The 14,380-nt window shown below is 39.3% G+C and overlaps 1 protein-coding gene across 3 annotated transcripts in view; it reads right to left on the bottom strand.

The window, feature by feature from the left end:
* The window catches only part of CDYL (chromodomain Y like), a 198,840-nt gene that overhangs the window by 14,346 nt on the left and 170,114 nt on the right, over positions 1 to 14,380 (bottom strand). For all 3 annotated transcript variants that reach the window (XM_053247724.1, XM_053247723.1, XM_053247725.1), the window contains 3 exons: positions 13,013 to 13,266; positions 11,841 to 12,013; positions 9,419 to 9,629 (listed from right to left, as the gene is read on the bottom strand). In XM_053247724.1, coding sequence (XP_053103699.1) covers positions 9,419 to 9,629; positions 11,841 to 12,013; positions 13,013 to 13,266 — 638 coding nt within the window. The remainder of the gene's footprint in view (positions 1 to 9,418; positions 9,630 to 11,840; positions 12,014 to 13,012; positions 13,267 to 14,380) is intronic.

Raw genomic sequence — 14,380 nt, 5'->3', positions numbered from 1 at the left:
ATGCTTTTAAATTGTTAATTGTTATATTGTTTTTAATTTGTTTTAGCTCTTTACTGTTTTAGTGGTTTGTTTTAATTGTAAACCACCCTGAGCCATTTCAAATCAAATCAATCAATCAATCAATCAACAAAGCAATCAATCAATCAATCAATAAACAAAGTACCAGGACTGGGAGAATCCCTGGACAGTTACTGTGCACAAAGATTTACAAACTCCTGTTTTGATTGGAAATGATCTGAACAACCATGTTGCCCAACATGCCTGTGTCAGTGTGGTCACATGCAGCCAGGCTCAAGCAAGCTCTAATGAGATGGCACCTAGGGATCCAGAAGCCCCGCTCTCAGACCCACCAAACCTCATTGAGGACCAGCCACTTGCATCGCTCTCAGGTACCAATGATGCCATGCAAAAGGAACAACCAGTGCCCGGGGTTAACCCAGAGACCAATGTAGTAGTGGAACAAGAGGATCTTACTGTCCAGATCTGGCCGAATTGGGGAGCAGAGGAACTCAGTGCAGCCAGCCCAGAAAATGCACGTGAGGTCTGCTTGTGGTGAGGGGGGAGAGAGAAAGAGAAGGAATAATGTATTGGATGAAGCACAGCAGGATCAGTATCCCAATCTACCAAGAAGGTTTGTGAGGGTGAACAGGGACTGGGGTGGCTGCTGCGCTATCCCTAGAAGCAGCAGCAGCAATGGCAGAGGGTAAATGCTTGGCTTTTCTGGAGCATAGCACAGGCCAGCAGCTCCCAACCCTCTCTCTCTCTCTCTGATGAATATTTATATACCACTTTTCAACAAAAGTTCCTGAAGAGAAAACGCTTTGGGAACTTTTGTTGAAAAGTGGTATGTAAATATTCATCATATTTGTATGTAGTGCACAGACTGGCTCTGCTGCACAGGTAGTGGCAGCATCGTCAGGGGTGGGCCTTGGTGACATAGATATGGCGGTGTGGCTTGGGGGCACCAGGGGCTATTTTGCCCAAGGGCACCAAAACCCCTTGAGCCGGCCCTGAATCAGGCTCTGTACTAGAGGACTGGAAAGTAGCCAATGTGACTCCAGTTTTCAGAAAGGGATCCAGGCGGGATCTGGGAAATTATAGGCCAGTCAGCTTAAGTTAGGTGCCTGGTAAATTAACAGAAAGCATATTTAAGGACAAAATTGTTAGGCATATAGAAGAAAAGGCCTTGCTGAAGGAGAACCAGCATGGCTTCTGCAAGGGAAAGTCTTGCCACACTAACCTTTTGGCGTTCTTTGAGTGTCAACAGGCCCCACTAACACCTCAATCCTAGTCAGGCCCATTGCCATCTAATGGAGGCACTTATGCACCCAAAAGCTTTCTTCATGAGAACTTGGGGTGTTTTGTGTTTCTGCAACAGCCACCTGTCCCCACACACTGAATTCTCAAGACATTTTAATCTTAGGGGAATTTAAGATCAGTTTAAATTGACAACCTGTGTGTAGATACATCAACAAGTGAACTCTGTTTGAATGAAAGTATTTTGGCTTAGCTGGTTTGTGGCTCTCAGCATTAATATTGTATAACCAGCTGACCTGGCACAGAGCATCTGTGCCCCCGTTCTCCCTGTCTCCCCCCACCCTTCAGCCATTCTCCCCACCATCCCTTCAGCCCTGGCCACCACTTCCTCTCAGCAGCTGGCCGGCCTGCTTCCTCTCACCAGACGGCGCTCTGGCGGCTGGCCTAGCCGCCGCCATTTCCTCTTGCTGGGCGGCGCTTTCCCTGGTGGCCAGCCTGACCGCCGCCTCATCTTGCCGGGCAGCACTTCCTCTTGCCACCCGGCCACCACCTCCTCCTCTCGCTGGGTGGCGCGTCCTGGCCGCCGCTTCCTCTCGCCGCCCAGCACTTTCTCCTGGTGCCTGGCACTGCCGCTTCCTTTCGCCGGCCAGCGGTCACTCGCCTTCCTCTCCCCCTCCCCTCGCTTGTGAAATCTTGCGAGAGCTGCCACGCATGGGATTAGCCACAGGTATGTCTTAGCGAATTAAATATCTAGAAGATTATTGGGCAGTAGCCTAAGGAGCCCTTCCTCTGAAGGAAGAAAGTCTTAGGATACAACACATAATTAATAAAAATACTTAAGTACTAAGGTTAAAGAAACAAATGTGAGTTATTTCTCAATCTTAATTTGCCATTTTTGATGAAGCTAACTTTATATTATTTGTTTAAATTACCCCTACAGAGAAATAAGCCTTGTTAATCTATGGCAAGAAAAAGAAGTCTTGGGACACCATAAGGACTAATAAGTGGAACATAACAGAAGCTTCACTAGATATATACAAAACAGTTGGTGTCTTAGAGTAGGATTTCCTAAAAAGTGGTTAATAAAAGTTGGTTTTGGTCTTGAACCTCTAAAGCAACAGAAGCCATACTATATATTTGATTCCAAAAGTCAAGATGAGGGGCAATGGCTTCTAGTCTAAATTTCCCACTTTAGACAGGCACGTCAGAAGCATGTATCCTCCCCATTATGATTTGCAATTGCTGTGGAGCCACTAAGTTGGATTCAAAGGTTCCTTCCCCCACTTGGAGCAAGAACCCTTCTGTTGAAGGAAACCTTTAGATCCAACTTATTGGCTGTAACCATACAAACAACCCACCTCTTTTAGGGCTACTGATCAACTGGGGGTGGGGAGGGGCAGGACAGAGCAGTATCACCTGCAAATTGCCTATTTGTCTAAACCAGAAGAGTCAATTTCCTGGCAAACAGAGCAATTTAAGAGTACATTGGGACATATTATTATTTGAATTGAATTCAATCTAAATTATTTAATGTGATGCAATTTAAGTTAAATTGCAGTGGACCTAACATTCCTCCAGGTTTCTAGGAATCAGTTTCTGTTTGTCTCCCTAGGAAACCTTTTGTTCAGATTACATCACTACAGGCTAGTCAATACAGAAAGCTTTAAAAGCCTGGGAAACACAATGCTTGCTTCTAACTGAACACACAGCTGCTATAAAGATGGACATATTACCCAAATGTTTTCATGCCCAACCAATGGTTATTTCACCTGCCAAGCATAACTGATAGATTCCTGCACTACAATTCAAACACTACTTTGAAATGGAGCCCTGGAATAATCAAGCCTATTATTTTATTATCAAGCATGTCAACTCACACAGCACTTCAGTTTTAATAACACTCCAAACATTGGGTCTTGAGAGGATTTGGCAGGGCCATATTTCCTTCTGAAAGTTGCAATCAGCCATCAAGGTAAAGAAAGGCTCAAACGGTTCATAGAAAAAATAACACAATAAGCTACTGGTCTTCAACTAGTGGGCTGGAATTCACAACTAGGTCATGCTCCAAACAAAGTCACGAATGGAAAATCACTATTTCATAGGTTTTTAAAATAGGGTAAACCCCTTTTTAAAAGGGTTTGTTGTTTTTAGAGATGAGAGATTGGGAAAAATAGGTAGAGGGGGGAAGTGGGCCAGAGAGAAAGAAAAAGATAAGACATATACAAAAAAAACCCCAAATGCATGCATGCACATACACACACACACACTCTCCACACAAAAGTGGATCCCAGAATGAACTGGGTCTAGTGCCTGAAAAAGTTAATTCTGCATTGATCACTCTATGAACTTGTGAGAAATGCTTATTGTCCCCAGGTGTTTAACCACTGTTCCTATTTGCTTATAAGACACATTTTTCCACATGACCTTTTTAAAAATCCTTCTCATCCTCATTTCCAATAGTAATCCATCTTTAAATATGTGCAACAACATCTGCTCACATTCTTCTTTCCTTGGCATTAGTCCATTCAGTCATTATGGAATCTGGGGATGCTGTACAGCTTTTCTAAGAGCACACACAAGCCCAGCTTCTACAATGATGCAGTCTGAAACTCCACCCCTACAACTACAGCATCTGTTTCTGCAAACAGACTCTGTTACTGTGAAGAACCGAGCAGGGGGGTGGGGCAGGGCGGGTCCTGAGCATGTCAACTGGGCTTGAGGGTATTCTGAGGGATGCTCAGGGATCTGGCCATCCCCAGATTCCACAGCAATTGAACAGGGCTATTATTTCTCCGTCTGTTATTTGTTCACTGTCTATTTCAGACTGTAAGCTTCTTGGAAGCAAGGATCTCTTTATGTTGCCCATGTTACTCTGAAAGATGCCCTCTATACTGAGAGCACAAAAATAATTTGGTTAGGGAAAGATATACAAGAAATACTAGTCTTGGATGGAGCAGGTCCATCCAAGGTATATACACACTTTGCAGCCTTAGTAGAAGCAAATTCTATTTTATAATTTTTGTGTCAGAAGTGGTCAACCAGCAACACAGATAGTTCTATCATATTCAAATGCAGCACTTCAACCAGAACATTATCAAACCATGGATTAGGCGGCCACTCATAGTATTTGTAATATTGTTAAAGTATATGCCTATATCTGCTCAGGGAATACGCTCTGCCATTTATAAAATACTGTTAGACACATCATCATGATTGCCAAGCTATGCAAAAAGTTAGACAAAAGACCTTGATAGAAAGTTGGAGGAATCAGTATGTAGGCATATATGGGAGGTAGGTCCATGCATCTCTAAAAAATATTAACATGAGGGAATCAAATGTTAGAAGTACATGTAGAGTGGTACATTATACCAGGTAGTTAGAATGTACGACAAAAAAAGGTCAGGGACTATAATGGAAGGGATGTGAAGCTATGGAATCCTACCACAACTTTTAGTGGGAACCTCAATTAATGCAGTCCTTCTGAGATATAGTAGTAGCTTGTATTAGGATTATTCTGAATGCAGATATCCCCACTGTGAATGCTTCTTTTAAATGTGGATAAAAAGCAGCCATACACCTTTCATTTTTGCCGACAGGTGCAACGATGGAGATAGTCAGGCTACAGAATTCAGCTTTGTGTGTGCTCCATCCAATACTAAGTGAGATCAGCTATTTCTACCGTGATGCAATAAGCCCTGGAACAGCAGTGAAGCAAGAGCAGGTGGATCATCAATAAGTTGCAAGGAGAGGACTTAACACAACTCTGTACTTCTCTTTGCTGCTTCTAGCACAGTAAATTGGAGGCTAGAAGAGATACAGGCTATGTAAAACATTGGCTGTCGATACCAAGGCTGCGAGTCATTTCCAGAATGAGTGAGGGGAAATTTATATCACTGCCATGTGCAGTGCAGCTGGTCACAACCAGAGCAAGTATCCTCAAAGAGATTACAACTTTGAGGTTATGATGCTAGCAAGGGTGCCACACTATGAGGCTTCATACTAGAGGAAAGGCAGAAGGATACGTTCTCTTTCTTCTCTAAGGACAGAAGGAGGAAATGGGTAGACTGTTCTCATTGAGAGCTAGGGGGCAAACTGAGCCTGAGTGAGACAGGTTGAAAAGGAAGTGTAATTGTATGCTGAAAATGGTACGAAGCTATTGGCATGAGAAGTGAAGTGTATCATGGACCTGCTAAATTATAATGAGAAGGCCTGTACAAAATTATCTCCCATGCACTTTATTTTTGATGTACTTTAATGGACTGCAACTTGGACGGTTAACATTATAAAATTTTCATTTTACATACTTTAAATGAATATTGTTCCATTATTGAGGAACAATATTCATTACCACTTTATGATCTTCCTTGCTGCTTGTTTAGGATTTGTTAGCTGACTTTCCAGTAGGCTTATAAGATTACCCGGCATTCTGTCCATGTGCGTGTGTGTGTGTGTCCCCCGCTATCAACTTCAAAATGCCTGGACCAGTATGAACCAAATTGGGTACAGTTGTAGGGACACATAGCGACACCTCAGTGGTGTTGTTTGTGATGATGTCATCCACCCCAATTCAAGATGGCAGATGCGTAAACATTTAATATGCAAGCGGGTTAACTTATGAACCACCTAACTGATTTGAACCAAATTTGCTACAGTTATAAGTGAGTGTCACACAGAGACACCTCAATGGCATGGCTTATGATGATGTCATCCATCCCGATTCAAGATGACAGATGTGTGAACATTTGAGGTGCAAGTGGGCTATAACTTGTGAACCACCTAACCGATTTGAACCAAATTTGCTACAGGTGTAGGGACACATAGGGATGGCTCAAGGGCATAGTTTGTATGATGTCATCCACCCTGATTCAAGCTGGCGGACACGTGAACCTTTGAGGTGCAAGTGGGAACTTACTTGGATCAAATTTGGTACATTTGTAGGGACACATAGGGACATCTCAAATGCATAGATTGTGATGATGTCATCCACCCCAATTCAAGATGGTGGATGCATGAATGTTTGAGGTGCAAGTGTGCTAACTTGTGAACTGCCTAACCAATATGGACCAAATTTAGTCCAGTTGCAGGGATATTGAAAGGAAAATAGGCAGATTAGTTCTTACTAGAACTTGTTGAATCTGAACCAGCTCCTTATATTTTTACTTCTATACATTGTTGATGTTTTAGTTTTAGAACTGATATTATGCATGTTGAAAGGTTATATTTTTGAAATGTACAGTTGAACTATTTATTGAAATATTGCTACTGTGATTGCTTATAAAGATTATGTTTTTAAAAAATATATTGGTATTGGATTGGTTCCAGACTTGCATGAGTACAAGGTGCCTCCACGCAGTTTTTGGCAATTTTTCCTGCCCCACAACCCCACACACTTCTAGAAGGATCCCCAACCCTCAAAAGAGGCTTTTGACATGCACAGGGATTGTAGAGGGAATGGAAAAATTTGTGCAAGTCTGAATCTAACCTATTGTGTTTATTGATCTGAAATATTTATTGAATTGTTGACCAAAAATACTTCTGTTTTATTATTATTATTTGTTGTTGATGTGAGCTGTTTTAAGCATAACTTCTGTGGAAAAGCATTATATAAAATTAAAGCAAAGTTCTCCACTAAATGCCAGTAATTCTCTAGGATATGAGGTGTTCTTGCTATGGGGCAAAAATACCCAAGAGATTATACAAGAACAGAGAACTCAGCAGATTTCTTTAAAACCTGAATCTCTTCCTACAATTTGCTAATGAACAAGATATTCCTCTGGAGCAGGAGTGGGCAAACCTGGCCCTGTTGGCCAAGTTTGCCCACCCCTGTTAACAGAGCCTCTATTTAAATTTAGATTTGAATGTACAGATTATTATTCTAATCTTAAAACGAATTCTAACCCTTTTAATTTTCTTATCAGCTTTTCTATTTATGAGTATGTCTTCACAGAAGAATGTGTGATCAGCTGCATTATATAGATTATTAAAGTGATTTAGGTTCTTATTTATTTATCAGGGGGAGAGCAACTGGCCCTATCCATCCCCAGCACAGCATCTCTCCAGTGGCTGTTGCTGGTGTCTATCTCATGTTTCTTTTTTAGATTGTGAGCCCTTTGGGGACAGGGAGCCATTTTATATATTTATTTATATTTATGTAAACCACTTTAGGAACTTTGGCTGAAGAGCAGTATATAAATATTTGTCGTATTCTTATTAATAAAAAATATTGATTTGTAAGAAATCTTAAAAACTGTAAGTAAGGACGATACAAAACAAAAATAGAAAGTGCACTGCTACATTCCTGTAAAGGAATGCAACAGCCAGACTAGTCTCTGGGGCAGCCAGAAGAGACTATATTATGCCTGTTCAACAGTTGCACTGGCTGCCAATATGTTTCTGGGCAAAACACAAAGTACTGATTATTACCTTTAAAGCCCTAAATGGCTTAGGTCTGGGTTACCATAGAGAGCGCCTTCTTCTGTATGATCCCCATCGCACGTTGAGGCTATTCAGAGAGGTCTGTCTCCAGTTACCACTGGCACGTCTGGTGGCAACTCGGAGCCGGGCCTTCTCTGTAGCTGCTCCTGGCCTATGGAATGCACTCCCAGCAAATATCCATAGTTTGGGCTCATTGTTGGCCTCCAAGAGAGCCCTAAATACTTACTTGTTTGGCCTGGCCTTCCAAGGCTTTTAAATTGCTTTTAAGTAATTTTAATTGGTTTTAAATGGCTCTAAATTATTTTGAATTTGTTTTTATATTGTTTTAACCTGTTTGTTTTAAATGCTGTTTGTTGTAGTATTTTACCTGTTGTGCACAGCCCAGAGACTTTGGATGGGGTGGTTTATCAATGTAATAAATACATAAATAAAATAAAATAAAGGCAGCTTGCTAGTAACAGAGAGAATAGAAGGTAAATAGGAGTCAATGGTACTCCTCCCAAATGTCTAATTCTCTCATTCTCACACCTTAGGTATATTAACATTTACCAAAGAATTTGGTAATTTAAATAGTAACATCTATAGTTTTGGCATATAGTTTTAGCTACAATTGAAACAGTCCTTACATGAAAAAGAGATCTTTGGGTGACAATGAAAGTACAGTCCCATAACAATAATACAAGGAAGGTAGATCATCATGTTTTTCAGGCTACTTTCAAAGTTAACACAGAAGTAGATTCTCCTATTGCAATATAAAATTATAGGTGTGAAAACAGTTTTGCTTTCACACTGCATGGAGATGAATGCCAAAGATCCAGCAGAAAGACATCTATGTGGCATGATGAAGAAACACAGAGAGCTTGTATTTTGTTTAACACAAATAACAGGTTATCTTGTTTAGAAATAAGGGATTTTTTAAACATATTTAAAAACAGAAGAGAAGAGAGAAAGTGCTTTGCAGAAAATGAAATCCTAATCCCTGATCAGATTACTGGGTATGTGTGTGCACACGTGATAGGTACCCCTTCACGAAAACCTCAAGCCTTACCCTGATTCAATAGACAACTAGCCTCCTATAGCCATCTAAAAACAGTAGCTGAGAGGGTCAGCACAAAAGGTAAAGGGGTTGAGTCCCCTCTGACCCTGTGTAATTTGAGCATAAACACATCTCTATTCTTTCCAAGAATACACACAGACTGATAGAGCACAGGCACATGCCACTGAATCCCACTGGGAACAATAACATTTAAATGCATTTAAGCACACTGCATGCTGGAATGCAGCAACAGATGAGCAATCAGAAGCCAGAGATATCTGCACCCTGAAGGTTGCAAGTTGCTGCCAAAATTCTGGAACAATCCAACAAAAGCACTTGGGTTTTGCATATTAGAATTTCATTGCAGAATGTGATTTTCCAGTGCAGGAGGAGTTGAAATATTGCTTTTTTGGAAGAAGGAATGTATTTCTCGACTGCACACATGCTTAATTCAGGCATGATGACTTTAAGATAACTGGGTCACAAAACTGTAACCATTTGGAGGAATATAATGGGTTGTCCTCTGTATGCTAGAGAAACAGAGGGCTGTTGCTGTTGGTACAATGTTTACACAAACACTGTGAGGATGGAGTTACAGTTAGCCCATGTCAAACATGCAAGATGAAAGAAGGAGCACCAAAGTGGAGAATATTACATACTGTATTTATCTTCCATTTACATATTACTTACAGATGCCAGGCCCATTATTCTTGGGAATGTCAGGGATGAACATCCATCAGGACTTTGCCCAAATGTCGTATATGGAGTCTGAAACCAAGCCTTCTCATTAGCCCAAACCACATCACACAGAGGTAATATAGATGCTCCAAGTCCAATGGCAGGACCATTTACTGCTACAATGATGGGCTTCTTAAACTGAATGAAAGTATTTACAAAATTCCTGAAATGAAAGGAGTATCCAATGACAACAAACATTTTAATAGCAAAATATTTTAGGCACATCTGCCTCAAAACTGATATTTTCACCATTTTAATCCCAGTTACTTGTAAACCAAATCTTTGTAACCCAAACCTGGCCTTTCTTTAGTAGACACAGCCAAATTTTTCTACTCAAGTACAACAGGAAACTATATTAAACTGGCTCAGAAAGATCTCTTATTTTATTGAGGAGCAAAGAGCAGGGCTGTCCTTAGGGCATGGCAAGAAGGTGACCGCCCCGAGCCCCCACTCTTTTAACCTTCATTGGAATTAACTTGAAGGGGGTCCCACACTGGCTGATTTGCCCCAGGGCCCACAGGGCTCTCTAAGGATACCCCTGGCAAATAGGGAAGTGTCAAGGGAACAAAGGAGGGAGATATGGTCCCCAGTTTGTCAGAAAGAATTTTTTTCCTTGGAGGCATCCATCGTTTTTGCAACATCTATCCTTTGCCACACCACCATTTTCTTCACTATTAAACAAGTGGTATGTTCCCTGCTTTTTGGTTACCTGAATAGAATATAAATAATGTCCAGATTTTCAGAAAAGAGTTGTCTTCTTTCCTTTTCCCTGGAATATTTTGTAAATCTCATCATAGTACTCAGGTCCTATATAAAGGCAGCTAAGGAAGCACTATCTCTTTTCTTCCAAAGCTGTGCAACACTGTTGCATTTGTAAATAAGTTAGTAAGCATATTCAGTCAGAAACCTCAAAATCCTAAGGCTTATCACTACTACACTGGCCAAGATTGGATTCCAAAACTAAATGTTCATTGCCAGCAGGTATACATAAAGTTGATATATTTTAGTTTAAGTTTATGCCTCTAACATTCATTGTCAATTAGATTATAAATCTAAGTTTATAAGAGACAAGGTACCAATGGCACTTTACCTGAAAAGAAAAATTATCTGAAAACTATTATCTGATTTAATTATCTGAATTATTCACAAATCATTATGGAAAATCACTTTTCTTATAGAACAAATACTCCAAGGCAGCTGACTTCAGAATCTGAACTTATCAAAAGTTTACATACATTTTTTTCCTGAAAGCAAAAAAATACTATCTAAAAAGAGCTAATCTAAGATAGTCTATAAGAAATTGCCTGCTTCTACCATCAATGCACTTAACTTGGTTTGGTCTGAATAATTTCCTCCACTTTGGTTAACCAAGCAGGCATGGGAACAATGATCTCAACTTACATAATTTTGTAAAAAGTATTCATACAATTGAAAAAACAAGCCATTAAAAAAAAAAAAAGGAAATGGCCATTATTTAACAACCATTCAAAAGCATAGACATGTTTTCATGTAAACAATAACATTGCATCTTTTATTTATACACGCATGCCTTATGTATGTTTTATTTTATTTTTTAAAAATATTTTATTTATTTAAATAAATATTTATATAACGTCCAAAACTTGCATCTTCTTGTATGCTGGACTTAAAAAGCAAACATACAAAAAGCAATTTACATGGGAAAAATATATATTTAATAATAATAATCAGATTCTCTCCTTAGTGTTGAACTGTTTTCTATAAGGTTGGTAATCACCGTCAACATGTTTAGTGCTTTGGAATGAAGTGAATAAAAGTGTTCAGTACAGTGGAAGTGTAAATGTAAGATACGGAGAAACTTAAATTGTTTACAAAAAAAAAGGTAGATGACAAGCCATGCTTCACTGATGTGTTACATTTATTTGAGATTATGAATGATGAAAACCAACTACTCAGGTCTCAAGTCATAATTCCAAACTCTCAGTCTATATAAATGTCATAATGGCAATCTTGTTTCATATAATAATGGGGACCAGACTTTTTTTTTTAAAAGGTCTAGAGATGTAGGTTTTAGGATTCTAACAAGAGTCTAACAAGATTCTAACAAGATATTAAAAAATGGGTAGGTCACATATAGCCAGAATAGTGTTTATACTAAATATACGAAACATTTTGCAAAATCTTTAATGCTTCTCAGTTTGAAAACAAACACTCTTATAATGCTTTCATATAGACAGATATTCTAATTTAGTACAAGGCTGATGGCTGTGGGGAAAATATCGAAGTGTGAACAGAACAGCAGTAGTTCTTATAGCACAGAAAACTTGTTGCATTGGGTACACAACCTTTAGAGCTTGTCTCACAAAGCACAAAGATAAAAAGCAGTTTTACAAACCTAATAGCATCTGCCATCTTAGTACTTTCCCTTTTTCTATCATCTGTCAAGCGTCGAATAAAATAAATGAAGTCAAGACCACAGCAGAAGACACTGCCAACTGCACTGAGGAGTACAAGCTTACTGTCATCAGCTGCTGCTGTGTTCAGTGCACTTTGGACTTCTTTCATTACCTGGAAATAAGACACATTCAGTGCATGAAAACAGGATGCTGAATGTTGCATCTGAAGGTTTTGCACACACAAAGCATTTCTGTGGTCTGAACAGCAGGTGGCATATGCAACCAGTTCAGCAAAATCAAAATTTAGGACAAAGTTCAATTAATCAAAGTTCCTTTTTTAATATTAGAAAGGAAACAACAGCAGAATAGCATGCTAATACACACAAGCTGTTAAACATGGGGAAATGCTCAACACTTTAAAATTAAAATATAGACAGAGCATCTAAATTCTCAGCAAATATAGCAGCTTACATATAAGGAAACTAAAACAGAACAAAAATTCAAGATATGAAATGGCAAGAAACAAAAAAAGAGAGAGAAAGAAAGAAAGAAAGAAGAAGAAAAACTTGTTCAAACTATTTTAAATCTTCAAACTCTTATTACTGCATGCATTCAAGCCTCACTAACATATTTTTTAAAATGTATTAAATGTTCAGGTTTGTTTTTTAAGGTAGCTGTTGGAAACACTGAAGCATAGTCTTGTACCATTCTGTCTTTCTCCACCATTCTCAGACTTCCTGAACTTTCCTGCCCTCTTAGAAAGACTCCTCCCATTCATTCTGCCTTTTTGTGATACCTCTTTGCCGGGTCACTCAAATGATCTCTCCTCAAAACCCATCATTTTAGTTAAACCTCTCAGCCCTCATCTCCCACTCCAAACCAAGATTCTAAGACCAGATAAGCAAGGGATGTGCAAAAATGCAGTTACTCATATACTTAGGCACATCCATTCCTTGCTGCTCTGGTCTTGTTCTGCCCTGCATCTGTCATCTTCTGCACCATAAAAAGGAATAAGATGGCAAACTCCTTCAGAACTGGTACCTGTCTCTTTTGCTTATGAATCTTAGTAAATTATCACTGACATTGATAGTGCTGTATCAAGAATACATAATAGCAGTGGCATCACACACACACCTCTGTCCTCAAAAGAAAGTAACCAAATGGTTCTAACCTCTGGATTTAATGAATTGTTCTCTGATGATTTTGTTGATAATAAAATGTGCGTGAAGCCATCTTGTTTCCTGACAACAATATCTCTGTACCGGTAAGCACTTTCCGTTTGCCTCACACTGAATCGTAGCCTTTTATCAAAAGGTTGGTCCCTCCTTTCATCGATATATCTTCGTTTGTTGGCTGTCACTCCTGTTACTGATGTCTGTATGTTGGTACCATTTGTTGCTAATGCTTCTATAAAGGTAGATGTACCTGTGAAAAGTTTCAATGAAGTATGTTTTGATATTGGCTTTATTCATTTAGCAATTTAATTCCTGATTACCATGTAAAACACGCCAATGCCAAAACACTATAGCAAGAATAACAAAAGTGAATGTTTAGAGGACACTAAAAAACAAAAAACCCTCTAAGAAAATACAATATTAAACACAGTTGCTGGAGACCACCTGGGATGGGGCGGAAATAAAACACTGAAGTCCGGGGCGGGGGGATATCTAGAGGCAGATTCTGTTAATTTTTCAGTTTTATTATAGCAACATGGTGAAATATATTTAAAAAGCAGACATTTATTATTTGTTTTAGCACTTTCACTTCTAAGTCCTTCTGCAACCAGGTAATCTCATATCTTCTTTTGCCTACCTCCAAACAAGGATGTAGTTCTAAGAGAAATTTTACATAAGCTGCAACTGAGATTTTAATAAAAGTATGGAGGTGCCACTGGAGATAGAAGGATGCTTTGCAATATAATTTCTTTTATTATTACTTCAATTTAAAGCAATCTAATTCATGGCAGGTTTTTTGTGCATCTTGTTGGGGAGTTTTTGCTTTTTCATTAGCTACCACTTTGTAATGAGGCCACCATAGTTCCTGCTTAAAGACTTCCCTCCCCATTACATTAAACGATTCTCCATTGTACCAGATTAACATATTATATTTTATGGGCTTTTTCTTGGAGGTCTTATGCCTGGGGGAAAAAATCTGTGTAACTTGAAAATTCACACACAGATCACTAAAGCAAACTAAATAATCACTGAGCAAACTAAAGTGTCACCTTACTTCCTCTTGAGTAAAAAAAGCAACCTGTGCTTGACTGAAGAAAGTTTCTCTTCCTTCAACCTAAACACACAGTAGCAGGGAAGCAGCTTGTCTAAAGTGCAAGAGGCTGTTAGTTTAAATCCTCACTGGTGTGCTGCCCAGACTGTGCCTAGTAAATACACATTTGTAGTCACCTATATTGGATAGCAGCTATATAGGGAGGTGCTGAAAAGCATAATCTCATACTGCATGGGAGGAGGCACTGGTAAATTGGACCTGTATTCTACCAAGAAAATCACATGGAATGTGATCGGTAGGAGTAGACACCAAC

This window comes from Hemicordylus capensis, chromosome 4 (genome assembly GCF_027244095.1).
Source record: "Hemicordylus capensis ecotype Gifberg chromosome 4, rHemCap1.1.pri, whole genome shotgun sequence".
Taxonomy (NCBI): Eukaryota; Metazoa; Chordata; class Lepidosauria; order Squamata; family Cordylidae; genus Hemicordylus; species Hemicordylus capensis.
Note: the sequence above shows the minus strand (reverse complement) of the source record. Positions and strands in the feature narration are given on the sequence as shown.